Here is a 26859-nt window from a genome sequence, read left to right as displayed (position 1 = left end):
ATTTTAAAAGTTATTAGGTTTAGTTTGAATTTTAAGATAATTTTGGTAATGTGTACAGGGCAGAGGATCTGGAGATGGGAGTCATTTAGGAAATAGAGTGGCAGTGATGTCAATTTCATCTGTGTGTTTTTTCCTGCCTGTGCCATTCATCTTTGCCCTGTAGAGACAAGTCCCTGTGAGTGTCAGTGTTGCTGGGATGTGGCCCTGTAGACAATGAAGTGGACTCACAGATCTGGCTAATTTCTTATAGGAGCTATAGGTGACTATTGCCCCTCATGCTATGGGAACTGGGATACAGAGCCCCTTGTCATTTTCTGTCCCATCCATTATTTTTAATATGTAGAAGCAAGCTGCTTTTATAATTTAAGAAATAAATTTTTGACCCTAGATTTCCTTCTCATTGAACCACAGCTTTTAACCTAAAAAGTGAAATAGTTTCTTAATTATATAACTGAAAACAACATCCAGCTATCTCAGTTAGCATACCAAAAGTTCTAAACATTAATTAGTTCTTGTTTGGGTTCTTTTATTTAGTACCCATCCCCTCCATTTATTTTATTTTAGCCATTTGTAGAATAATTAAACTGAAATCAAAGTTTGGCCCCAAATGAGATATGGACTTAGAAATAGTTCCTGCTGAAATTCTTAGCACTAAAGGATGCTCTCAGAGTAGGAAAAAAACTACTGAAAAGTGAGAGCTGAAAAAGAAGTATTTTGTATAAGAGTGAAGAAACGGCTTGGAGATACTCTGAAAGAATGGAAGCAAGGATGCTGAGTTTGACAAAATGACATTATTTTTATTTTTCACCTTAGTGCTCACTGAACAGTGTTAGCTACCAAAAGGATGCTTGGCTAAAGAATACTGTTATTGGGCTAATTTGCCTATCTCCTGAGATTTTACATTTGGTGATGGTAGCTTCTGTCTTTCCTCCTCCTGGCATCCAACTTTGTTTGTTAAAGTTGACTTTGTTAGATTCTTGGGGTATCTTTGTGGTACTAGAAGAGAAGTTATATTTAGGTCAGCTGTGTGTTCCTCGGGCTGAAAACCACCTTCTGATCCTGGCATGCCAAATCCCTTGGGTTCCTATGGGACTGGGCTATATACATCTTATCAATGGAATGAGTCCTCATTTTCCCCATTTGGTTTGATATGACTCTGAGCTGCCCCAGAGGGTCTGGACCAGATCTCTTAAGCACTTTTTTTTTTTTTTTTTTGTGAGGAAAATCAGCCCTGAGCTCACGTCCATACTAATCTTCCTCTATTTGCTGAGGAAGACCGGCTCTGAGCTAACATCTATTGCCAATCCTCCTCCTTTTTTTTTTCTCCCCAAAGCCCCAGTAGATAATTGTATGTCGTAGTTGCACATCCTTCTAGTTGCTGTATGTGGGACGCGGCCTCAGCATGGCCGGAGAAGCGGTGCGTCGGTGCGTGCCCGGGATCTGAACCCGAGCCGCCAGTAGTGGAGCATGTGCACTTAACCACTAAGCCACGGAGGCCGGCCCTCTTAAGCACTTTTGATAGAATGTGACACATACCTGGAGATATACGTGCCCCTTCTTTAAATTCATCTTTTCTCCAAATTAGTCTGTCATCTATCTACCCTTGTAGTTATTTATTCATTCAGCCAAAAAGCATTTGTAGGCCTGTTCACAGAACTTCATGTACTGTTAGTATCCCAGGTACTGAAGTAGCTTACAGAAGAGAAATAAGTCATTTCTTACAGCCTACTGGAAGGTTCAAGATGCACATAACAAAAATTAAGTAACATCGTCAGGTGGTATGTGTTTTTGTGTTAAATGTGTGGTATAAATACTTACTCTAGAAGGCAGTGACTTAGCAGATGTCTAATAAATGTATTTTTTTTGTGTGTAAATAAATGAATAAGAGCAATCACTGTGAAATGCAGTGGTCAAAGGAAGGTTGGGGCTTGAGCTAGATCTTGGGGGATGGGTGTAATTTGGATAGTCAAAGGGACGATAGTTGAGAATGACTTGGAATACTCCAAAGTGTGTGCAACTGGCCTGGTTCGAGTGGAGTGTCGCGGGACAAGTAAGTTGGAGTACCTTGAATGCTGGCTGAATAGTCCTATTTAGAGAAAGATTGGGCGTGGCTAACCTCAGAAGCCCTCTGATTTTATTGACTCCACCAAAGCTTCAAATGAACTACATGTTTGGTAAAACAGAGAGAGCTATGGTTTGAGGCTGCAAGAGACTGGATTTTCGTGCGCCCTGTATCCTATTGGTAAAATTCTTGAGATGGTGAAAAACCTAGAGGTCTAATGACTTTAAACATATTAAAAATACTATTTATTGAATTTGTATTAGATGACTTAGAAACTCAGGATTGCAAGTGGCTATAAATGTTAGAAACATGACTTAGAGGAAGCAGATGGTGACGTCAGCCTTGCCTTCGCTGGGGGGCATTCTGCCTTAGCTCCTTAAAGGGGGACTTTGGTGAAAGTAACAGAGAAGCCCTTTGAAACATTGAATAAATCAGCTCAGCTAATCTAGGAGATTTGGGCAGAAAAACATGTAGTGGGAACTAGTTTAACTGAGCTTTAGAACAGTACTGTCCAATAGAACTTTTTGTAATGAAGGAAATCTTCTATATCTGTGCTGTCCTGTTTGATAGTCATTAGCCACTCATGGCTACTGAGCACTTGAAATGTGGTTATTATGACTGAAGAACTGAATTTTAAAATTTTAACCAATTTTTAAAATTTTAATTAAGTTTAAGTAACCACATATGGCTGGTGGCCACTGTATTGGACTGTGCTTTAGAATGTTTGTCAATATTGGTAGCTAACTGGCAAGGTTGTGGCAAGTTTAAAATGAAGTATGAAGGATTCCCTAGCAGTGGGCCTGGAGCATAGTATATACCCAGTAAATAGTCCCTTCTTTATCAAATTAAAACTTAGAAATGATAAAAAATGAGATGTACATTAGGGGATAAGTGTATCAATATTGGTGAAGTGCTGTGAGGAGCTACCAGTAATTACTGGCACTTGTCCCAAATAGTGTCTTTTGGACCATGACAATTTTATGTTAACTTAATCCTCAGGGAATTTAGTGATGATTAGGGTAGGATCTTTCTATTTGTTGAAGCAGGAGAATTTTGTTATCTGCAAGCTTCTCAGAGGAAAGTTATGGTCTGTACTTTCCCTCTGGCAAGTAACATGGGAAGCAAAATCTTTAACATGTCTGGTTTTTTTCTTAGCTTGAAGGATGCCAATGATGTACCAATCCAGTGTGAAATCTCTCCTCTTATCTCCTATGCTGGAGAAGTAAGTTTGCTTTGCTTTTTTCCCCTATCCTTTTAAAAGTAGCATTCTGATGTTTTATGTTTAAGTAGAGTTGCCCTTAGAGAAGATGCAGCATTTTCTGATGGTCCTGCCCTGAGGAGCTCATGCTGGAAATGAGCCAAGAAGCTGCATTTGTTCTGAACCCTCCTCTTTGAGAATTCCTGTTATGGCTTTGCATCTATCCCATAAGTGGGTTAGTTGCCATGAACAGAATGTTTAATATTTAGTCCATTTCACCTATACACTGAAATGCAATGGGTTTTTAAAACATTAGCTTTCTTTTTTTAGATAAATCATCTGGCTCTTTTTAATGCAATGTAATTTTTCCTCTCAAAGGGTCTGTTTTGTTTATGTGCTTAATACTCTCACTTTTTGTAAGACTGGGGGATTTAGCGTCCCTACTGTTTTAATATGTAATAACTTTTTTGGAGATCTTTGTCAGATTGCTTAGTTGTAGCACCAGAGACAGCTACCTTGCTTAGAAAGTTAACTTGACTGAGTAATGATTATAGAAAGAATGACTATCATCTTATTAACTTCAGAAACTATAATCAGAATTGTTTTTCTTCTTTTGTTGTTTGTTTTATGCTTCTATAAAAAGGTCATTAAGCCCAGTTTAAAAAGTATACTAAATAGATTTTTATTAACTTTTAAATTCTGCATCTCATCCCAACTTTTGGCATTCATGCTTTAAGTCATTATTTTAGACACTAAGTTCAGCATTGCGTGACTAGTGCCCACCAATTTTCTGTTTCATTTCAACCCTTCTTTTAGGGAATAGAAAGTTATGTGGCAGATAAAGAATTCCATGCACCTTTAATCATTGATGAGAATGGAGTCCATGAGCTGGTGAAGAATGGTATATGAACCAGATACCAAGTTCCACCACAAGAAGAATAGCTTTTATTTTTGATAGACCGACTGTGAACCTACAGGACCTCTCCTGGAGTACTCAAGTTTGAATATCCACAGACTTTCATTTTGCTTGTTGAACTCTTATAACTATTATATATTCCCCAAGATCCAGATGACTGAACTTGAGAAAGCAATTTTATGATTCTCTACTCACTGAAGGTCTTATTTATATTTTTCAATTGTATAATTTTTTTTCCAAGTCAAGGAAAACATCGGCCATCCAGGAAATTTCCTACAGCTTAAGTATAGTCAGGATGTTCAACATCACTTTCCTTGGAGCTGGAAGCATTTGTTTTCAAAGTTGTACATAGTAATAATATGTCATTGTACATGTCGAAAGGTTTCTATGGTACTAAAAGTTTGTTTTATTTTATCAAAAATTAAATTTTTTTAAGAAAACAATTGGACAGTAAAATAAACTTTTCTTCTTGTCTCTGGAGTGTCATTTGTACCTTGCGGAATTACTCCATTGGGGAAATATGAAACTTGGGAAAAACTTTGAGATAATGCAAAAAACCAAATTGACACTTCTGGGAGATTGCAGAATCATAGTTTTCTTTTTTGCTGAGGAAGATTCGCCTTGAGCTAACATCTGTTGCCAATCTTCCTCTTTTTGCTTGAGGAAGATTTGCCCCAAGCTAACATCTGTACCAGTCTTTCTCTATTTTGTATGTGGGTCACCGCCACATACAGCACATGGTGCTGCTGGTGAGTGGTGTGGGTCTGCACCTGGGAACCGAACCTCGGCTGCTGCAGCAAAGTGTGCCAAACTTAACCACTAGGCCACGGGGCCAGCCCCCAGAGTCATAGTTTTTTAATGAGTATCTAAGTTTGGACTTTATCCTCCTGTCACTTTATAATAGTGGCTGTCACCCAAAGATAGTTTTTGCTCTCACAGGGGACATTTAGCAATGTCTGGAGACATTTCTGGTGGTCACAATGGAGAGTGTGGGACGGTAGTAGTGGCGTCTAATGAATGAATAGAGACCAGGGATGTTGCTGAACATCCTACAATGCACAGGACAGCTTCTTACAACAGAATTATCTGGCCCAAAATAGTGCTGTTAACATTGAGAAACATTGTTTCATATCATTGATTTATTCTCTTTTGCCCAAATATTTGGTGGCACTTAGGAATTCAAAAGAATACAGTTCCTGCATTTCCCCAGGTAAGTTAATCACTACCATTCCAGTTTTGTTTTTTTATTTTTTGGTTTTTTTTTCAGCTAAAGAGTTAAAAAAAAGAGACAAAGGTGGTTCTTTAAATATGGGCCATAGATCATTGGTCATTAGTAAAGGTTCTCTATGTCTAAAATGTAGTTTGCATGAAACTATTGAGCTTTATAAATGCATTTTATATAGCATTTGAGTATTGATCAAAAGCATAAAAATTAACATCTGGGTAAATGAAAAATTCTGAAAATTATGTGTACAGAAGCGATTAGTAAATTTTATTTTCCACTGACAAGTTGTTATAAGATGGAAGGTCATGGGTGGGTCTTTTGTTCTCTAGAAGTACCAAGTTTAAAGATCACTGTTTTTTAAAGAGTATATCATATTTATATCTATTTAAATTTATTTTTTTGTGCTAAGGCCTAAATAATGTGTCTAGCATATTTTCTGTTTTATTTCAGTAACAGCCCAATTTTGCTATTGTTATCCATTCCATTTCTCAAAAAGATTTGTGAGGTTTGATTTCTCCATTAAAACAAGCTCCAAATGGATTGTGAGGATAGAACTGTGGTTTTTAGCACCTGAATGATAGGCTTCGTTTCGTTTTTTCTGAACCTTCATCTGCTATTTCTTCTCTCTCACATCATACTAGTAATGCCAGGGAGAGAAAGGGCTTGCAGCATGGGATGGTGGTAGTGGTTTTATTAGAGAGGAGCAGTGGCTGGGAACAGTGGCTGCATTAAGGGCAAAGAGTCTCAGAGCCTCTGAGCCATGAATTTATAGGGTGATAACATTACGTACCTTCATAAGTCCTCGTTAATTGTTCTAATTAGGAAAATACAGAATTGGGTAAAATGTTTACGAAAATAGAAGTTAGAATCACTTGTCAACAGTGTGGTGGAATTTATGTGGGAGTTAATAATCACTTTGAGTTTGCTTGAACTCACTCTTGCCATGTATTAATAACTTTACTGATAGTCACAATGAACATATAAGCCCAATAGGTGCGTTATTTGAATATTTAATTTTTGTTCCTCAATTTCCCTTTTGCTTTTGAAATTGATCCAGTTTTGATGTCTAAAAAGGAATTATTAGTGACATTTTCAGGAAGATGAACAAAAAGAATTCCATTTTCAATTTCTAGCCCTTGTATTCCTGGAATTCGGGCTGTTATTGGTAATATGCGATTTCATTTCTAACCCTAGCTTACTATCTCCAGTGTTTTTTCTTGATGATTCATCATGGTACAGTCAGATCTCAGTTATCAAGGTAAAAAAAGGCAAAAGTCCTGCATGATCCAGGAGAGTGACTAAAACACATATCATTCAGTTGGCTTGGAAATCTGTTTTTCTACTGGCTGAGACTGATGGCTTTTGCAATTCATGGCCCCCTTTAGAGCCCTAGTTTAGGAAAAGCACGTTGGGAAGTGATGAATGAATGAGTCAGCCAATAAGGGCTGAGTGCCTGTCCCATCGCCAGCACTATTGGGATAAAAAGGATGACACAGAGTCCTCTCCTTACAGAGCTTACATTCTGGTTAGAGATAAAATTAACCCACTTACAATGGAAAGATAATTTAGTACTAAAATGTAAGGAATTAAGTTCAGTAACAGTTAAAGGTCATTATGAACTGGAGTTTGATGTGACAGAACTCTTCAACAAAGAACCCCATCATTTTGAGAGTAGAGCTGTTCCCTTCTTAAATTGGGGTCACAGGTTTATGTTCTAACAAGAAAATGTACCTTAATAATTCTAATGTATTATGGAAAATCAGAGTTTTTTAGTAATCAGAACCATGTTTTGCCCATAGTAAGCACTCAATTTAAATCTAATTTATTGGATTTAATTGCTTTAGAATGCAAATGTGTATTGTGATGCAGAAATGGATTGTTAAAGGGAGATGGATGATTATTCTGGGGAGATGAAGGGGTCACTTAACTCTGTCAAACTGCCAGGTGATGCCCAAGTTATAGGGTTAATTAGAAAACCTGTAACAGTGATTTTCTAAGTGTCGTCCCCTGACCAGGTACATCACTATCACCTGCAAACTTGTTAGAAATGCAGATTCTCAGAATTACTGCATTATACATTTGTGGTTGGGGCCTAGAAATTTGTGTTCTCACAAGCCCTCCAGGTGATTCTGCTACACACTAAAGTTTGAGAACCACTGCCGTAAGAGAATTCAGGGAGGCTAATCAAAAGTTCAGAGATGGTACCAAAAAGAGAATGTAAACTAGGGGGAGAGACAGGGAGGCCAGTGTTCCTAGAGCAAGAACAGCTTAAGCCAGAAACCAAATAGATATGTCTTCTGTGAGCTTTATTCTTTAGAATATCAAGGGATGTACTGATAGTGGTAAAAGAATGGAAGATGGAACTAACTAGAACTGACCAGGACAGGTGCAATTGCTAGAACAATGGTTTCCAAACCCTTGGTCCTCTGAATCACTTGGAGAAATTTAAACAAAACATACTCCAATCCCAGAGATTATGATTCGCAGTCTGGTGGAGGGCCTGGTAGCTAATTTATAAAAAGCACTACGGTAGATGGTTCTAAAATGCAGCTCAAGTGAGAATCACTGACTTGGAGGTATACACTTACAAATCACCAACCAAGGGAAAAAGGAGTTTGAATGTGTTCTGGCTTTGAAAAATTAGACAAGGGGAGGCAAAGAGTGAAGAACATTTCACTTGAGAAAAACAGTACAAACAGGATGGGTGGATGGGGCCAGGAAACAAGCATTCTGGGGATGATTCCGTTTTGCAAATATCTCAGACTGCTAGAAAGAACCACATTAAATAAGGCTCTTTCTAAATTTTATTTCTCTCTGACTCATAGTATTTCCTAAAACAGGGTGGGGATAGTAGGGGAGAAGATAAAAGTTAATGGATAATTTGGTTTAAAAATATGAGTTTCAGGCTGAATGAGAAGTAAAATGTAAAATGATGTGTTAAGGTGATGACATTATGGGTGGAGTTTTTCTCTCATAGATTTTTGGATGATGCATTCTTAGTAATTTTATGATAAAAAATTTTACCTTTTATAAAGGCTCAAAGGATAACTAAACCAAGGGTATGCACAGTAACCAATTAGGTACAGCTGTGAGAGAACTTGGAGGTAAAATTGACTGTGGTGAAGTTGGGGGATGTAAACATACCTTCGGATAATGCAGTGTTGACAGTGCACCATTGTAGTGTAAGGCAAGATGGTTTTCACATGCTTTATCTCTGATCGTGGTATTACTTAGAGCTTCTTTATTTGTGAAATATGATAATGTCTTAATTCAGAGGGATGTATGAAGCAAATATATTGTATGAATTCAAGGTAATGCACTTGGAGATAAAGCCTTTCTGTGGGAGGCTTGATATGAGTCCTCTGGTGTAATATATGAATTCAGTATTATATCAGGCCCTCTTAAAGACGAGGCCCAAAAGGCTCGCCAAAAGCACAGTGAGTCAGTGGTGACACCAAGTATGTTTATATAGACAGTGTTTTCAAAGTTCTGAACAAAGTTAGAAGGATAACGTAAGAACAAAAAGTCTATCATTATAGCTTCATGACTCATTGTTTCCACATCAGTTCTTTTATTTCTCAGTGATTCTGCTTCTCAGGAAATGTTCCTTCTCAGATTTTCTTCTCTCGGGCAAAGTTTCTTTTACAAAATGATGTGTAGAACTCATAACGTATATATTTTATACAGAAAAAATATAGGAGATATGAATAAGGTTAAAAGAGAAAATAGATTTCTTTTTAAAGCTTAAAATTTCTCCTAATTTATATACTTCTAAAAGGTCTAAAATTTGACAGAGGAGAGATTAAATCTCATAAACATACAAAGTGAATATTAAGTAATGATAACTAGGGCCAACATCTTATGGCACTTCACCCTGTGCCAGGCATTGCGTCAAGCACTTTATGTACAGTGTCTCATTTAATCCTTATTATGAGGTGAGAACTTTTATTGTCCAGTCCATAAGGAAACTGAGGCTAAGAGGCTAAGTAAATTGTTTAAGATTATGCACCTAGTAAAGCTGGAAATTCAACCTAGAGTCTGAATCCAGAGACCTACTCTTTTTGTTTATTTTTGTATTTAAAATTTTCAAACATGATAATAGCAGAGAACAGAATAATGACCCTCTGTTACTTACTCTGTAACAATGAACATGGGCTAGTCCTGTTTCATTTAATTCTCACCCACCAACACTTCCACTGAATTTCTTTAAAATCAGTTCTACATATTGGACATGATACTTCAGTATATATCTAACAGATAGAATTCTATTTTGTATATAGATAGCCACACACCTTAAAAACCTTAATAATAATTCTTTAATATTGTCTGCTATAGACTGAATGTGTCTTGCCCAAATTTGCTTGTTGAAAGCTAACCCTCAGTGTGGTGATATTAGGAGGTGGGGCCTTTGGGAGGTGATTAGGTCATGAAGGTGGAGCCCTCATGAATGCGATTAGTGACCTTATAAAAGGGACCCCAGAGAGCTCCCTTGCCCATTCTACCATGTGAGGACACAGCGAGAAGATGGCCATCAATCTATGAACCAGGAAGTGGAAACTCACCAGATGCCAAATCTGCTGGCAGCTTGAACTTGGAGTTCCCAGCCTCCAGAACTGGGAGAAATAAATGTCTGTTTATAAGTCACCCAGTCTATGGTATTTTTGTTATAGCAGCCTGAACAGACTAAGACATCAACTAATATCCAGCCAGTGTTCAGATTTCCCCAAGCGTCACATACTTGTCTTTTTAATATTGATTTGTTTGAATCGGGTTCTAAAGTCCATTTATTGCCTTTAACTGTTACATCTCTTAAATGTTTTTTAACCTATGGAGGTCCTCTTCCTATTTTTTTTTAATATTTATTGGAAAAAACTGGTTATTTTTCCAATATCATTTTATAGATTTTGGATTTCATTTCCATGGTGTCCTTTAATATTTCCCTTTATCTTCCATATTTCCTGAAAATTGTAGTTGTATCTAGGCTTCATCAGATTCAGCCTCTTTTTTTTTCTTATTTTGATAAAAACTACTTCATAGATCGTTCTGCATGCTTCCTACTGAATCTGATTTGAAGGCACGTAATTGTCTTTCTCTTTGTGATGTTAAGATTGATCAGTGTTTTTAATTTAGGTATTGTCATCCTGATCCAGCCATTATAAAGTTTCCCATCAATCTTTCATTTAATATCTTAGTAGTAATTGATGATTGTTTCCTAGATCCATTATTTCGTTGAGGGCTGAAAAATGGAGATTTTCCTATCATTTCTTTTGTATTAGCAAGAATTCTTTATAAAGAAAACTTTCATCCGTTATTTGATTACCTAGAACCACAAAAGCAGCATAAATGCTTGATTCTTTCCCTTCACCAGTTTCCAGAAGAATGAGTTATACCCCAGCACCCTCTGAAGGTGATCAGTGAAGTCTTCCCCAATCCTAAATATCATTATGAACTCACGGATTTTTAAAAACATATTTTATATGTTTCCATCCGTTACAGTTACTGTTAGTTTTGGCCAGTGAACCCCTTTGAGTTGCCTCCTGCGTCCTTCTGACATAACTCCAATATTCTTTTGTAGCTTCTTTGCTTTCTGGTATGACAAGATGTCTCAGGAGCAACTTAAACATTTCCAGTCCTACCCTGGACAGATTTTGGGTTTTTTTTGGAATACTGGTTTACATGTTCTATAAAATATATTTATTAACTCATTTATTGTGACATATTTACTTTTCTGACTGTATTTAGGGGAAATCTTTGCAATGAAAATTTAGGTTTGTAAATCTAAATTTACTTGTGGAATCATGCTTGCACTCTTGGACCAAAGGGATGAGACCACATTCTAGAAATATCCAGTACTCTCTGGGATAAGAATGTAAATAATGAGTGTAGTCCAGGGACATGCCAGGAGTCAGTTTCTAGGAACTGTGGCACCCACACTCCTCCCTGCATGCTCCCAGAGTCTGTGACTCACTCAGTGCAAGTTAAATCTGGATAATTCCTACAAACTTCATGAGGTCCCCTTTAAATGAGATTGCAAGTCTTTTAAAGAGAGAGGTACCCAGTGGTGCCCAGCACCGGGAAAGGAATTCAACTGGCCAAAGAAAGCCATTTCTCAAAAAAACCTTGGTTCTTTTTAGTAGGAAATGGTATTTAGATACTATAATATGGGCACTAGGAGAGTTTATTGCTAGAGGTTCTAGACTCTTAGAGGACTGAGCTAGAAAATACATTTTGTTTGTTTTGAAAAGGAAAAATATGACATGAGTTTATACTGATAATTTCAATTTTTAAAAATCAGTTACTTCTTTGATTTTATATTTGTGTCTCTTTTTATCTTAAGCTGAAAATCTTGGTTCCTAACAACCAATGTAATTATTTATTTTCTTTATATTACTGTGATGGTTAATTTTTGTGTCAACTTGACTGAGCCACGGTGCTCAGATATTTGGTCAAACATTATTCTGGATGTTTCTGTGAGAATGTTTTCAGGTAAGATTAACATTTAAATTGTTGGAATTTGAGTAAAACAGATTGCCTTTCATAATGTAGGTGGGCCTTGTCCAGTCAGTTGAAGGCCTTAATGGGACAAAGACTGACCTCTCCTGGGCAAGAAGGAATTCTGCCAGCCGATAGCCTTTGCACTTGAATTTCAACGTGGGCTCTTCCCTGGGTCTCCAGCCTGCAGGCCTACCCTATGGATTTTGGACTGGCCAGTCTTCACAATTACATGAGCTAATTCCTTAAAATAAATCTCTCTCTATATATATGCATCCTATTGGTTCTGTTTCTCTGGAGCTTAAGAGAGACTTGTTGGAACTTCCACTTCTTATGAAGAGGTAATAAACAGAGACTGGATTTGCCCTCTCACCTGAAACAACTAAAAAACCAGATAAAATAAATGAAACAATGGCACTGAAGACATTGGTCGTCAGGCAATGAAGGTCAATGATCCAGGGGAGACAGGCCACTAATCAAGTTAGCCCTATGATTGTCCCAGCTTGCTGCCTGGAGAGAATTTTCAGGCCATAGCACAGGAAGGAGGAACCAAGAAAAATCTGGTAGTCTCCTTGAGTTGAGGAGATGGAGCTAGGAATTTGGGGAAGCCAACATGGCTAGAGTTCATAGGGCAGAGTACTGGAGAAGAGAGAGCTGCATAAAGAAAATCCTGGAGATCTGCAAAGGCACCCCCTTGAGTATTCAGTTGAGTATGATCAGCACACATGTGTATAAAGAAATTACTTGAGGCTGAGGAAAGAACTACCTGAAAGGATAGAACAGTGCCCGGAGTGGGAAACCTCATAATTCACAGGGTATTGGATAGAGTACTAAGAGGGTGTTGCCTAGACTAAATGCAGTTCTTGTCCAGCCTAACTAAGCTTAAAAGCAAGACCTGAAAGGATCAAACTGTTTCCATGTAATTTAATGGTGTCTGTATTATTTTTTATTGCTGCATAACAACATACACCTATTTTCTTACAGTTTCTGGGGATTGGGAATCCAGAGAGTGGCTTAGCTGGATGGTTCTGGCCCAGGTTCTCTCATGTGGTTGCAGTCACTCTGTCAGCCCAGGTGGCAATCATCTGAAGCCTTGACTAGGGCTGGAGAATCTGATGCTAAGCTCACTCATGTGGCTGTTGGCAAGAGGCCTCAGTTTCTTTGCCATGTGGGCCTCTCCATAGGGCTGCTCATGACATGGAAGCTGGCTCTCTTCAGCATAAGTGATCCAAGCAAGAGAGAGAGAGCAAGCAAGGTGGAAGCCATGGTGTCTTTTATAAGCTAATCTCAGAAGCGACATAGCAACAGTTTTACAGTATTGTATTGGTCAACTAGAGTACAATATGGGAAGGGACTGTTCAAGGGAGGCAGAGATCATTAGGGGCCATCTTAGAGGCTGGCTACCACAAACATAGGTATAAAATTCTCGACAAAATTTTAACAAATCCAATCCAATGATATATAAAATGGGTAATGTATTATAATGAAGTGGAGTTTATCCTAAGAATGCATGGTTGGCTTAACATTTGAAAATTGATGAATGTTCACACCATATTAACAGACAAATTAGAGATTCAGAAAATGCATTTCACAAAATCCAATATCCTTTCCTGATAAAAAGTCTCAATGTACTAGGGATAGAAGGGATAAATGTGATAAACAAATGTCATGTATATAGAACCTACAGTTTAATATCACACTTAATGGTGAAAGACTGTATGCTTTCCCCCTAAAATCAGGAACAAGGCAGTATGTTTGTCCTTGCCACTTCTATTCAATGTTGTATGGAAGTTTTAGCCAGTGCAATAGGGCAAGAAAAAGATATAGAAGGCATTCAGATTGGAAAGAAAGAAGTAAGCCTGTCTTTATTTGCAGATGACCTGATCATCTACCTAGAAAATCCTGTGGGATTTACATAAAAGTCATTAGAACTAATAAGTTGGTTTAGCAAGATTGTGGGTTATCATCAAATTTTTTTTTTTTGAGGAACATTGGCCCTGCACTAACATCTGTTGCCAATCTTTCTCTTTTTCTTTTTTCTCCCCAAAGCCCTAGTACATAGTTGTGTATCATAGTTGTAGAGTTGTAGCTCTTCTATGTGGGATGCTGCTTCAGCATGGCTTGATGAGCGGTGAGTAGGTCTGCACCCAGGATCTGAACCGGTGCACCCTGGGCCACCAAAGCGGAATGCGTGAACTTGACCACTACACCACCGGGCTGGCCCCCTACAAAGATTAATTGTATTTCTATATCCTAGCAACAAACAATCAGACATTGAAATTTAAAAAATCAGTATCATAATAATGTCAAAATACATGAAATGCTTATGGATAAATCTGACCAATATGTGAAAGACCTGTATACTGAAAACTACAAAACACTGCTTAGTGAAATTACAGAAATCAGAAGATTCAGTGTTGTAAAGATGTAAGTTCTCCCCAAATTAATCTATAGATTCCAGTTAATCTCAATTAATATCTCAGTAGCCTTTTTTTTAGAAATTAACAAGATGATTCTAAAATGGATATGGAAATGTAAAGCCACAGCAACTTTGAAAAGGAAGAACAAAGTTGAAAATCTTATACCTGACTTCAAGACTTATTATAAAGCTGCAGTAATCAAGATAGTGTGGTAATGATGACAAGGTAGCAAACAGATCAACAGAACAGAACATGGTCAATTGATTTTCAACAAAAGTACAGGGGCATTTCAGTGTATACAGAATAGTCTTTTCAACAAATGATCCCGGAATAATTATATATCTGTATGCAAAAAAGGGAACTTTTATCCATTCTTTGCCCCCTATGTAAAAATTAACTCAAAATGAATCATAGACCTAAATGTAAAACCTAAGACTATAAAACTTCTAGAATAAAACATAAGAGAAACCTTTGTGGCCTGTGGTTAGGCCAAGATTTCTTAGCTATAACACCAAAAGCACAATCCATAAAAGAAAAAAATGATAAATAGAAATTTATCAAAATTAAGAATTTCTGTTCTTTGACAGACACTGTTAAGAGAATGAAAAGACAAGCTATAGATTGATAGAGAATATTTGCAACTCATATATCTGGTAAAGGACTTGTATCCAGAATACATAAAGAACTCTCAAAACTCAATAGCAAAGCAACTAATTTTAAAAATAGACAGAAGATTTGAAAAGATACTTCACTAAGGACGATATATTGATAGCAAATAAGCACATGAAAAGATGTTGAGCATCATTAGTCATTAAGGAAATGGAAATTAAAACCATAATGATGAGGTACCATGACACATATATTGGAATTAAAAGGACTGACCATACCAAAAGTTGACAAAGATGTGGAACTCTTATACATTGTTGCTGGTGCCAGTATAAAATGGTGCTGCCATGTTGGAAAATAGTTTGGCATTTCTTAAAAAGTTAAACATAAATTAAGCATATTGCCTAGCAATAACGTTGGGAGAGAGAAGTCAGACACAAAAGAGTACACATTATACTATTCCATTTATATGATGATCAAGAATTAGCAAAGCTAATCTATGGTGAAGAAGGTCAGAATAGTAATATCTATGGAGGGGGATCTACTGAGTTAGAAGCACAAGGGAGCTTGCTGAGTGCTGGAAATATTCTATAAGTTGACCAGTGGTGGTTACAGATGGGTACACATTTGTAAAAATGCATCAAGCTGAACACCTAATATTTGTTTATTTTACTCTTTGAAGGCATACCTCAATTAAGGAGAAAAAATAGATATCTTACTCCCCTATGCATTTTGAAGTTTAAAATACATTTTAAAATAATTCATTGGTCAAAGAGCAAGTTTAAATAACTTACCTAAGATTCTATAATTTAGTAGAAGACACAGTGGGATTAAAACCCGAGTCTACCGGACTCTAAAATCCCTGATTTAATTGCTATACTATCTGCTTCCTGCCACGACTTCTCCTAATCCCAAAAGCATTCTGAAAAATGCTATATGCATCAACTATAGCTTTTGAAAGAGAAAAGGAGTGAAACAGTTGTGTATTTCAATTCTTAAGCTATAAAGTTTGAGGAAGAATGGAAAAAACTAATAACAAAGGGAGAGCAATTGTTTTCAGTGCGCTTCACAATTAGCAGTTCAAGTGAAAGGCAATTTGGTAAGAGATTTCTTACCAAGTTCCTTCTGCAGTCTCAAAGGAGGAAAGATCATAAGCATAAGAGAGAAACCAGATGATGATCAGGACCAGATGGCTGTCCCCAGAGCCCCACTCAAGTTAGTGTGAAAATAAGGGGAATAACGACAAGTTTATGCAACACCAGCCCCAAGCCAATTACTCTTCTTGAGCCTCTGCTACATTTCCTCTTTATTTATAGGAAAGCATGTGTGTATGCGTGTGTGCGTGTGTGTATGCGTGTGTGCGTGTGTGTGTGCGTGTGTGCATGCATTATGTGTGTGTGTAGTTGCAGGGAATAGCAAAGAGCAGTTCTGGGACTATCTAATCAACATTGAGAGTAGAATTGGGCTATATTTAGATAAGCAGAGTTGTTTCAGTGGAAAAGTTTTTCTCATACTCTTTCCTCTCCCTTTATTATATTCTCAGCACACATCTGTCCACTGCTCATAAAAGACATACTGAGGGGCAATGCATTTGGCAGGCTGAATTTGGCACTGGTCAGACTGTCTCAGCAGAGAAAAGGGCCTGAGGACACTAAATTCTATCCAATTCCATTTATTGAGCTGTTGGGAAATGGGCTGGGAATCTTGATAACTTGCTTCTGGAGAGTGAGAAGAAAAAACCACAACCTACAATTTATGCTTTGGGCTGCAGGAGGAAGTTAAAAACTTTACCCCTGCAGAGAACAAAGTTGTAAGACTAACTGCTTTGCTTATTGGCCTGTTCTCAATCAGAGAGATGGGACTATCCAAATGGTGATCAAAAACGCCCATAGTACTCTATTTTTTATTTTTTTTGTGAGGAGGGCTAGCCCTGAGCTAACATCCCATGCCAATCCTCCTCTCTTTTGCTGAGGAAGATTGGCCCTGGGCTAACATCCGTGCCCATCTTCCTCCACTTCATATGGGACGCCGCCACAGCATGGCTTAACAAGTGGTGTGTCGGTGTGCGCCTGGGATCCGAACCTGCGAACCCTGGGCCACGCGAGCACTTAACCGCTTGCGCCACCGGGCCGGCCTCCCATAGTACTCTTTAGACTAACATCTATTATTAAAGAGCTATTTTTGCCTCACCCTTCTATCTTTGTATCCATAGTTCACTGCCCCTCCAACAATGACACTCCAGGGGGCTTGTTTCTGGAGATGTCTCGAGTCCTTTGGAATGTGGCAGTGGCCTTGGCACCATTGCTTGTCCTATCTTAATCTGCCCTGCTGTCAGGGGGGCTGGAGTAAGCAAAACTTGAGAGTAATAATGAGGTCATACCCGAAGCCTTGGAGCAGAATGTATTTGCTTAAGCAGATTTTTATGGCTTGATTTTTTACGTATTTTCTGAGTGCATTATAGGCTAGTTCCTGTGAGTCAGCAGCCTCCCTAGAGGCCTTGTTCTGGCTGGCTGTGGTTGCTGGAGGCCTTTGTGGCCTTCCTGGTAGGGTTATTTCTGTGCAGTAGAGGGCAGAAGTTTCAAATGCTCAGACAGGAGAAAGTGGAACTAGAGGTTCTAGAATGTTGGGATATGGATGTTTATCCCAGAATGCCAGCATTAATGCCCCATGAGCCCACTTCCCCTTCCAGATCAATATTTCAGGAGGGGTCTTACCACAATTTGGCTCACACAAACGTGTCTCTGTTGTCGCCGCTCCCATCTGCAGAAGGCCTAAGAGCTCACTTAGTCTGAGTACTTCATTTTACAGACCAGGCAATCGAGGGCCAAAGGGGAGAAGTGACTCCTTCAAAGTCACATGGCTGGTTAGTGACAAAGTTCAGACTAGATTCTGGGGCCAAGCTGGAGTTAGAATTTAGGGGTCATCAGTTTATTGAGAGTAACTAAAGGTCTAGGTGTGGATAAAATGGTAGAGACTACAACATCTCAACAACAAAACAACTAACAACCCAATTAAAAAATGGGCAAAAGACCTGAACAGACAATTCTCCAAAGAATATATACAGATGGCCAACAGGCACATGAAAAGATGTTCAACATCATTAACTATTGGGGAAATGCAAATCAAAACTACAATGAGATATCACCTCATGCCCATCGGAATGGCTATAATTAACAAGACAGGAAACAACAAGTGTTGGAGAGGATGTGGAGAGAAGGAAACTCTCATACACTGCTGGTGGGAGTGCGTATTGGTGCAGCCACTATGGAAAACAGTTTGTTTGAAGATTCCTCAAAAAATTAAGAATAGAACTACCATACGATCCAGCTATTCCACTGCTGGCTGTTTATCCAAAGAACATGAAAACACAAATGCATAAAGAAACATGCACCCCTGTGTTCACTGCAGCATTATTCACAATAGCCAAGACTTGGAAGCAACCTAAGAGCCCATCAAGCGACGAGTTGATAAATAGGATGTGGTATATATACACAATGGAATACTACTCAGCCATAAGAAATGATGCAATCCAGCCATGTTGTGACAACATGGAGGGACATTGAGGGTATTATACTAAGCGAAATAAGTCAGAGAGAAAAGGTCAAATACTGTATGATCTCATTCATAAGTAGAAGATAAAAACAACAACAAATAATCTCATAGAGACAGCGATTGGATTGGTGGTTACCAGAGGGGAAGTGGGAAGGGAGGAGGGCGAAAGAGATGATTAGGCACATGTGTGTGATAATGGACTGTAATTAGTCTTTGGGTGGTGAACATGATGTAATCTATGCAGAAATAGAAGTATAATGATGTACACCTTAAATTTATACAATGTTATAAAGCAATGTGACTGCAATAAAATTTAAAAAAAAAGGGAAAAAAAATGGTAGAGACTACAGAGTAAGATAAGAATGGGCAGGGTAGGATGGGGCCCAGGAAGGAGTCCCAGGAATAGTACTAAGAGTATGGATTAAAGAAATTAGTGAAATTTTCTTGTTTTTTGTATGCTCTCTCCAGATTTCACTCCAATAAAAGCCCTTTTGAAAAGAGGATCTGATAAATTTGTTAATACTAAAATGTTACTTGACAGATTTAATTTGTTACTTCTTTTGATTTAGAAAATTAAAAGATGGTAAAAGGATTATTAAAATAGTACCAATCCTCTGCCCCACCCCTGCTCAGCCTCCCACCAGTCCTGTTCCCTAGAAGTAACCACTTCAAATTCTTATAGGTTATTCTTCTAGTATTTACTTCCATATTTTTATATATATGTATTTGTGTATGTATATACTACAATTTAATAATGTATCAATTTTAGATGTTATCTATTAACTTTCTATTATCGTAGATGAAGGCTTAGCTTTCTAATACTTCTCTACTAATCATCTCCCCTTCTTCCTCCTAATATCTTCCCAATATGATTATATCACAATATTCGGTCAAATCAATATTAGCATTTACAGTGTTATGATTCTATAAATATGTATCACAATTGCTCCAAGTGGTATGCTATGATTATGCTTTCTTTTGTATACAACTTTTTGTTTAACCTAGAGTTAATCATTTCCTGATTTTTTCTGTTTGCTTAGTTTTCTATTTATCTACTGCTATTTTATCCAAATGCTCCAAAAAATCTGCAAATGCAAAGCAATAGTATTTTCAAAATGCTCCAACACATCAGTCATCCCTTCTGCTTCCCTCTATCCTCCCACCTGAACTGGTTGTTCTCTAAGCCTGCTTCATGGTAGAGATTATCTATCTATCTATCTATCTATCTATCTATCTATCTATCTATCTATCTATCTATCTACCTACCTACCTACCTATCTTCCTACCTACCTATCTATCTATCCATATATTATATATGTATCTTTTCTGTAATATCCCTACCAGTTCTTCCTATTGCTTGGAAATTATTACATTTTTCTTCTTGAAGACACATTTCCCTCCTCCTGCCAGATTCTTCTTGAAATTGCATCTGTGTCTTTCTTGGTTTTCATTCTCGGTTTGCTCCAAGGGTCCTCAAGCAACATCCCCAGAAAGTGTCAATGAGAACTAAACTTCTTGAGTTCTTACAAACTTTACTCTTACATTTGATAGATATTTTGGCAGAGTGGAATATTCTAAGTTGAAATGAATTTTCCTTCAGAACTTGGACAGTCTTGCTTCATCATCTTCACACATCCGTTATTGTTCTTGAAAAGCCTGCTGCCATTATGATTCTTGTTATTTACGGGCAAATTATTTTTCTTTCTCTGAAAAATTTAAAAATCTTCTCTGTATCTTGGGAGATGTGAAATTCCACAATGATATGCCTAATAGAGGGTATGTATCCTGGTAGGCCCCCCCCTTTTTTTCTGGTAGATGCTTTTAAATTAAATAATTAATTTAAACTTTTTTATTATGGAAATTCCAAACATATATAAAAGTAGAGAAAATAGTAAAGTGAACCTACATGTATTATGTACCCCTCACACAGTCTTGACAATGATCAATTTACCGCCAATCTTGTATTGTTTAAATTCTTTATTATCCCCCCAACTGAATTATTTTGAAGAAAATTAAAAACATCATATCATTTTATCCATAAATAGGCAATGTTCATTTAAAAGATAAGGAATTTAAAAATTCATAAACCACACTAACAAAAATTCCTTAATATCATCAAATATCCAGTGTGTGTTAAAATTTCCATGATTTGCTCATTTTATGTATGTGTGTGTGGTTTTTCAAGCTTGTCCCATTCAAGATTCAAATAAAGTCTACATATTGCAATTAATTTATATGTCTTAAGTCTCGTTTAAGCTATACATTTCCTCTCTCTCTTTCTCTTTACTCCCTATGCAATTTATTTTGTTAAGAACATGGGGAAGAGCTTCCCACAGTTTGGCCCTTATTGATTGCAACCGCATGTAACAAGCTCCTATATTTTCTGTGAATTGGAGTGAGATAGAGAGGCTTGTTTATACTCATATTGGATGTTTTTGGCCAGAATATGTCATAGGTGGTATCTATTAGAAGGTACATAATATCTGGTTGTCTCTTTTTTCTATTTTTTTTTTTAACTTGATCCTTTTCTTTCATGCTGTAGACATTCTTCACATTCTGGTAGTCCTCAGCTGTTGATTTATATTTAAGAGGAGGCAAAATACAGCGTCTGGGAGCTCTGTGATTGTTTCTTTCTCCTGGTAGTCTTCATTTTAATATGGACGGGCAAGGAGCAAGCTATTATAGTAGTACCTCCCAACTGCCGTAATGTGAGGGCTGTTTTGATTACCGTAGCTTTGTAGTAAGCTTTGAAATTGGGAAGCTCAAGTCCTCCAACTTTGTTCTTCTTTTTCAAGATTATCTTGGCTATTCTGGTCTCTTGCTTTTACATTGAATTATTGGGTCAGTTTGGCAATTTCTGAAAAAAAAGACGATGGGAATTTGATAGGGATTGTGTTGAATCTGAGTATCATTTTGGAGAATATTGTCATGGTGATATTGTCTTCTGATCTATAAACATGGAATGTCTTTCATTAGGTCATTTTTTTCAACAGTGTTTTGCAGTTTTCTGTGTACAAGCCTTGCACTTCCTTTGTTAAATTTATTCCTAAGTATTTTACTCCTTTTGCTATGATTATAAATGGAATTTTCTTTCTTTCTTTTTTTTTTTGTGAGGAAGATCGGCCCTGAACTAACATCTGCCGATCATCCTCTTTTTGCTGAGGAAGACTGGCCCTGGGCTAACATTCATGCCCGTCTTCCTCCACTTTATAAAGGACGCCGCCACAGCATGGCCCGACAAGCGGTGTGTTGGTGCGCGCCCGGGATCCGAACAAGCGAACCCTGGGCCACTGCAGCGGAGCTTGCGCACTTAACCGCTTGCGCCACTGGGCCGGCCCCGGAATTGTTTTCTTAATTTCATTTTCAGGGTGTTGATTGCTAATGTTTAGAACCAGAATTGATTTTTGTATATTGATCTTGTATCCTGCAACCTTGCTGAACTTGTTTCTTCAGTTCTAACAGGTTTTTCTGGGTGTGGATTCCTTAGTATTTTCTATGTACAAGATTACATCATGTGAGAATAGAGATACTTTTTCTCCTTCCATACTAAGCTGGATTCCTTCTATTTCGCTTTCTTGTCTAATTGCTCTGGACCTCCAGTGTGATGAAAAATTGAAAGGCAAGAGTGGACATCCTTGACTTGTTCCTGATCTGTGAGGAAGACCTGCCCTGAGCTAACATCTAATACCAAGACTCCTCTTTTTTGCTGAGGAAGACTGGCCTTGGGCTAACATCTGTGCCCATCTTCCTCTACTTTATATAGGACGCCGCCACAGCATGGGTTAACAAGCGGTGCGTCGGTGCTGCCCGGGATCCGAACTGGCGAACCCCAGGCTGCTGCAGCGGCACGTGCACTTAACCGCTTGCGCCACTGGGCCGGCCCCAGACTTGTTCCTGATCTTAAGAGGCATGCTTTCCAATCTCTGTCCCTACGTGTTTGTTTATTGTTGTTATTATCTACTACTTAATGAAGGAAATCATACAGTATTTGACCTTCTCCCTCTGACTTATTTCACTTTGCATTTGGTGGTGAACATGATGTAATCTATGCAGAAATAGAAGTATAATGATGTACACCTGAAATTTTTACAATGTTATAAACCAATGTTACTGCAATAAACAAAAAATTTTAAAAAAAATAAAAAAGAGGTATGCTTTCAGTTTTTCACCATTGAGTATGATGTTAGCTATGAATTTTCATAAAAGACTTTAGTCAGATTAAGGAAGTTTCCTTCTATTCCTAGACTGTTGAATGTTTTCACCAGGAGAGAGTGTTGGATTTTGTCAAATGCTTTTTCTTCATCAATTTAGATGATCACGTGTTTTTTCCCTTCATCTATTAATGTGGTGTATTACATTGAATGATTTTTACATGTTGAATCACTTTTTTATTCCTGGTAAAAATGCTACTTGGTTATATGTAAAATCCTTTTAATGTACTGCTTTCATTTTACTAGCATTTTATTGAGGATTTTTGTGTCTATATTCATAAGGGATATTGTTCTGTAGTTTTCTTTTTCATGATGTTTTTGTCTAGCTTTAGTGTCAGGGTAATGCTGGCCCCATTAAATGAGTTAGAAAGTGGTCCTTTCTCTTTTATATTTTGGAAGAACTTGAGAAGAACTGATAAATTTCTTCTTTAAATGTTTGGTAGAGTTCAGTGAAGCCATCTAGGCCTGGGCTTTTCTTTGTGGGTAGTTTTTTCATTACTAATTCAGCCTCTTTTATTATTATATGTATATTCAGATTTTCTATTTCTTCTTCAGTCAGTTCTTGTACTGTCTCTTTTTCTAGAAATTATCAATTTCATCTAGATTATTTAATTTGTTGGCATATAATTGTTTATAGCATTCTCTTATAGTCTTTTTAAAAATTATTTTTGTAAGGTTGATAGTAATGTCTCTTCTTCCATTTCTGGTTTTAGTAATTTGAGTCCTCTCTCTTTCCTCTTGGTCAGTCTAACTAAAGATTTGTCAGTTTTGTTGATCTTTTCAAAGAACCAACTCTTGGTTTTGTTGATTTTCTCTATTATTTTTCTATTCTCTATTTTATTTATATCTGCCCTAATCTTTATTATTAAATGACTTTTGTTTTTTTGGGTTTAGTTTTCTCTTATTTTTCTAATTTGTTAAGCTGGAAGTTAGGTTAATTATTTGCAATATTTCTTTTTAAATATACAAATTTACAGCTACAAATTTCCCTTTAGTCACTGTCTTAGCTGCATTATCTAAGTTTCTGGCATATTGTGTTTTCATTTTATTACTCACTCAATATTTTCTACTTTCTTGTGATTTCTTGTTTGACCCATGAATTACTTAAGAGTGTGTTGTTTAATTTTCGTGCTATATGAATTTCCCCAAATTTCTTTCTGCTGTTGATTTCTAATATAATTTCACTGTTGTCAGAGAATATATTTTGAATGATTTCAATCTTTTTAAATTTACTAAAGCTTATTTTACGGCTTAACATATAGTCTAACTTGGAGAATGTTCTATGTGCACTTGAGAAGAATGTATATTCTGCTGTTGTTGGGTGGAGTGCTCTATAGATATCTACTAGATCTAGTTAGTTTATGTTGTTGTTTAAGTCTTCTATTTCCTTGTTTATCTTCTGCCTAGTTGTTCTACCCATTGCTGAAAGTGGAAAATGGAAGTCTCCAACTATTATTGTTTATTGCCTATGTCTCCTTTCAATTCTGTCAGTTATTGCTTCATGTATTTTGAGGCTCTGTTGTTAGGTGCATATTTGTTTATGATTATATGTCTTCTTGATGGATTGACCTTTTTATCACTATAAAGTGGACGTCATCTCTAGTAACATTTTTCGTTTCAAATTCTATTTTGTCTTATATTAGCATAGCCACTGCAGCTCTCTTATTGTTACTGTTTGCACAGTATATCTTTTTCTGTCCTTTAACTTTAATCTGTTTGTGTGTTTGAATCTAAAGTGGGTCTCTTGTAGATAGCATATAGTTATATATATATACATATACACACACACAAATATACATACGTATGTTTTTAATCTGTTCTTCCAATCTCACCCTTTTGATTGAATGTTTAATTCATTTATATTTTTCTGCTTGTTTTTTGGTTTTATTTTTCTGTTTTTTTTTTTTTATCATAGTAACATCGGTTTATAACCTTATATAAATTTTGGTTGTACATCATTATGTTTCGATTTCTGTGTAGATTACATCATGTTCACCACCCAAAGACTAGCTACAATCCATCACCATGCACATGTGCCTAATCACCTGTTTTGCCCTCCTTCCTCCTCCCTTCCCCTCTGGTAACCACCAATCCAATCTTTGTCTCTATGTGATTGTTTGTTGTTGTTTTTATCTTCTACTTATAAGTGAGATCATACAGTATTTGACCTTCTCCCTCTGACTTATTTCACTTACCATAATACTCTCAAGGTCCATCCATGTTGTCACATATGGCCAGATTTCATCCTTTTCTTATGGCTGGGTAGTATTCCATTGTGTGTATATACCATATCTCTTTGTCCATTCATCCCTTGATGGGTACATAGGTTGATTCCAAGTCTTGGCTATTATGAATAATGTTGCAATGAACATAGGGGTGCATATATCTTTGCGCATTTGTGTTTTCATATTCTTTGGATAAATACCCAGCAGTGGAATAGCTGGATTGTATGGTAGTTCTATTCTTAATTTTTTGAGGAATCGCCATACTGTTTTCCATAGTGGCTGCACCAGTTTGAACTCCCACCAGCAGTGTACGAGAGTTCCCTTTTCTCCACATCCTCTCTAACACTTTTTGTTTCCTGTCTTGTTAATTATAGCCATTCTGACAGATGTGAGGTGATATCTCATTGTAGTTTTGATTTGCATTTCCCTGATAGTTAATGACGTTGAAGATCTTTTCATGTGCCTGTTGGCCATCTGTATATCTTCTTTGGAGAAATGTCTGTTCAGAACTTTTGCCCATTTTTTAACTGGGTTGTTAGTTTTTTTGTTGTTGAGATCTGTGAGTTCTTTATATATTTTGGATGTTAACCCCTTATCAGATATATGGTTTGCAAATACTCCTCCCAATTGTTAGGTTGTCTTTTCATTTTCTTTCCCTTGCTGTGGAGAAGCTTTTTAGTTTGATGTAGTCCCGTTTGTTTATTTTTTCTATTGTTTCTCTTGCCTGGTCAGACATGGTACTTGAAAATATGCTGCTAAGACCGATGTCGAAGAGCGTGCTGCCTATGTTTTATTCTAGACGTTTCATGGTTTCAAGTCTTACGTTCAAGTCTTTAATCCATTTTGAGTTAACTTTTGTGTATGGTGTAAGATAATGGTCTACTTTCATTTTTTTTGCATGTGGCTGTCCAGTTTTCCCAACAGCATTTATTGAAGAGATTTTCCTTTCTCCATTGCATGTTCTTGGCTTCCTTGTTGAAAATTAGCTTTCCATAGATGTGTGGGTTTATTTCTGGGCTCTTGATTCTGTTCCATTGATCTATGTGTCTGTTTTTGTGCCAGTACCTTGTTGTTTTGATTACTATAGGTTTGTAGTCTATTTTGAGATCAGGGAGTGTGATGCCTCCAGCTTTGTTCTTTTTTCTGAGGATTCCTTTGGTTATTTGGGGTCTTTTATTATTCCATATAAATTTTCCATAAATTATTCCATATAAAATAGGATTCTTTGTTCTGTTTTGTGACAAATGTCACTGGAACATTGATAGGGATTGCATTGAATCTGTAGATTGCTTTAGATTCCATGCTTCCAATCCAAGAGCGTGGAATATCTTTCCATTTCTTTGTGTCTTCTTCTATTTTTTCCAACAATGTTTTATAGTTTTCAGTGTACAGGTCTTTCACCTCTTTGGTTAAGTTTCATAGGTATTTTATTCTTTTTGTTGCAATTGTAAGTAGGATTGTATTTTTAATTTCTCTTTCTGCTACTTTGGTTTTAGTTTATAGAAACGCAACTGATTTTTCTATGTTGATTTTGTATCCTGCAACTTTACCGTATTCATTATTATTTCTAAAAGTTTTTTGGTGGATTCTTTAGGGTTTTCTATATATAAAATCATGTCACCTGAAAATAGTGACAGTTTCACTTCTTCCTTTCCAATTTGGATCCCTTTTATTTATTTTTCTTGCCTGACTGCTCTGGCTAGGACTTCCAACACTATGTTAAATAAGAATGGTGAAAGTGGGCATCCTTGTCTGGTTCCTGTTCTTAGAGGGACAGCTTTCAGTTTTTCTCCACTGAGAGTGATATTAGCTGTGGGTTTGTCATATATGGCCTTTATTATGTTGAGGTACTTTCCTTCTATACCCATTTTATTCAGAGTTGTTAACATAAATGGAAGCTGTATCTTGTCAAATGCTTTCTCTGCATCTATTAAGATGATCATGTTATTTTT

General features: G+C 37.0%; 1 protein-coding gene across 3 annotated transcripts in view; it reads left to right on the top strand.

Moving 5' to 3' along the window:
- The window catches only part of UAP1 (UDP-N-acetylglucosamine pyrophosphorylase 1), a 34194-nt gene extending 29544 nt beyond the window's left edge, over positions 1–4650 (top strand). For all 3 annotated transcript variants that reach the window (XM_087440190.1, XM_004424831.3, XM_004424832.3), the window contains 2 exons: positions 3218–3284; positions 4077–4650. In XM_087440190.1, coding sequence (XP_087296316.1) covers positions 3218–3284; positions 4077–4169 — 160 coding nt within the window. In that variant the 3' untranslated portion in view covers positions 4170–4650. The remainder of the gene's footprint in view (positions 1–3217; positions 3285–4076) is intronic.
- The last annotated feature ends 22209 nt before the right edge of the window (positions 4651–26859 follow it).

Source organism: Ceratotherium simum, chromosome 2 (assembly GCF_057802395.1).
Source record: "Ceratotherium simum simum isolate JZ-2026a chromosome 2, ASM5780239v1, whole genome shotgun sequence".
Taxonomy (NCBI): domain Eukaryota; kingdom Metazoa; phylum Chordata; class Mammalia; order Perissodactyla; family Rhinocerotidae; genus Ceratotherium; species Ceratotherium simum.
The sequence above is the reverse complement of the archived record's forward strand: the minus strand, read 5'-3'. Positions and strand labels throughout refer to the sequence as shown.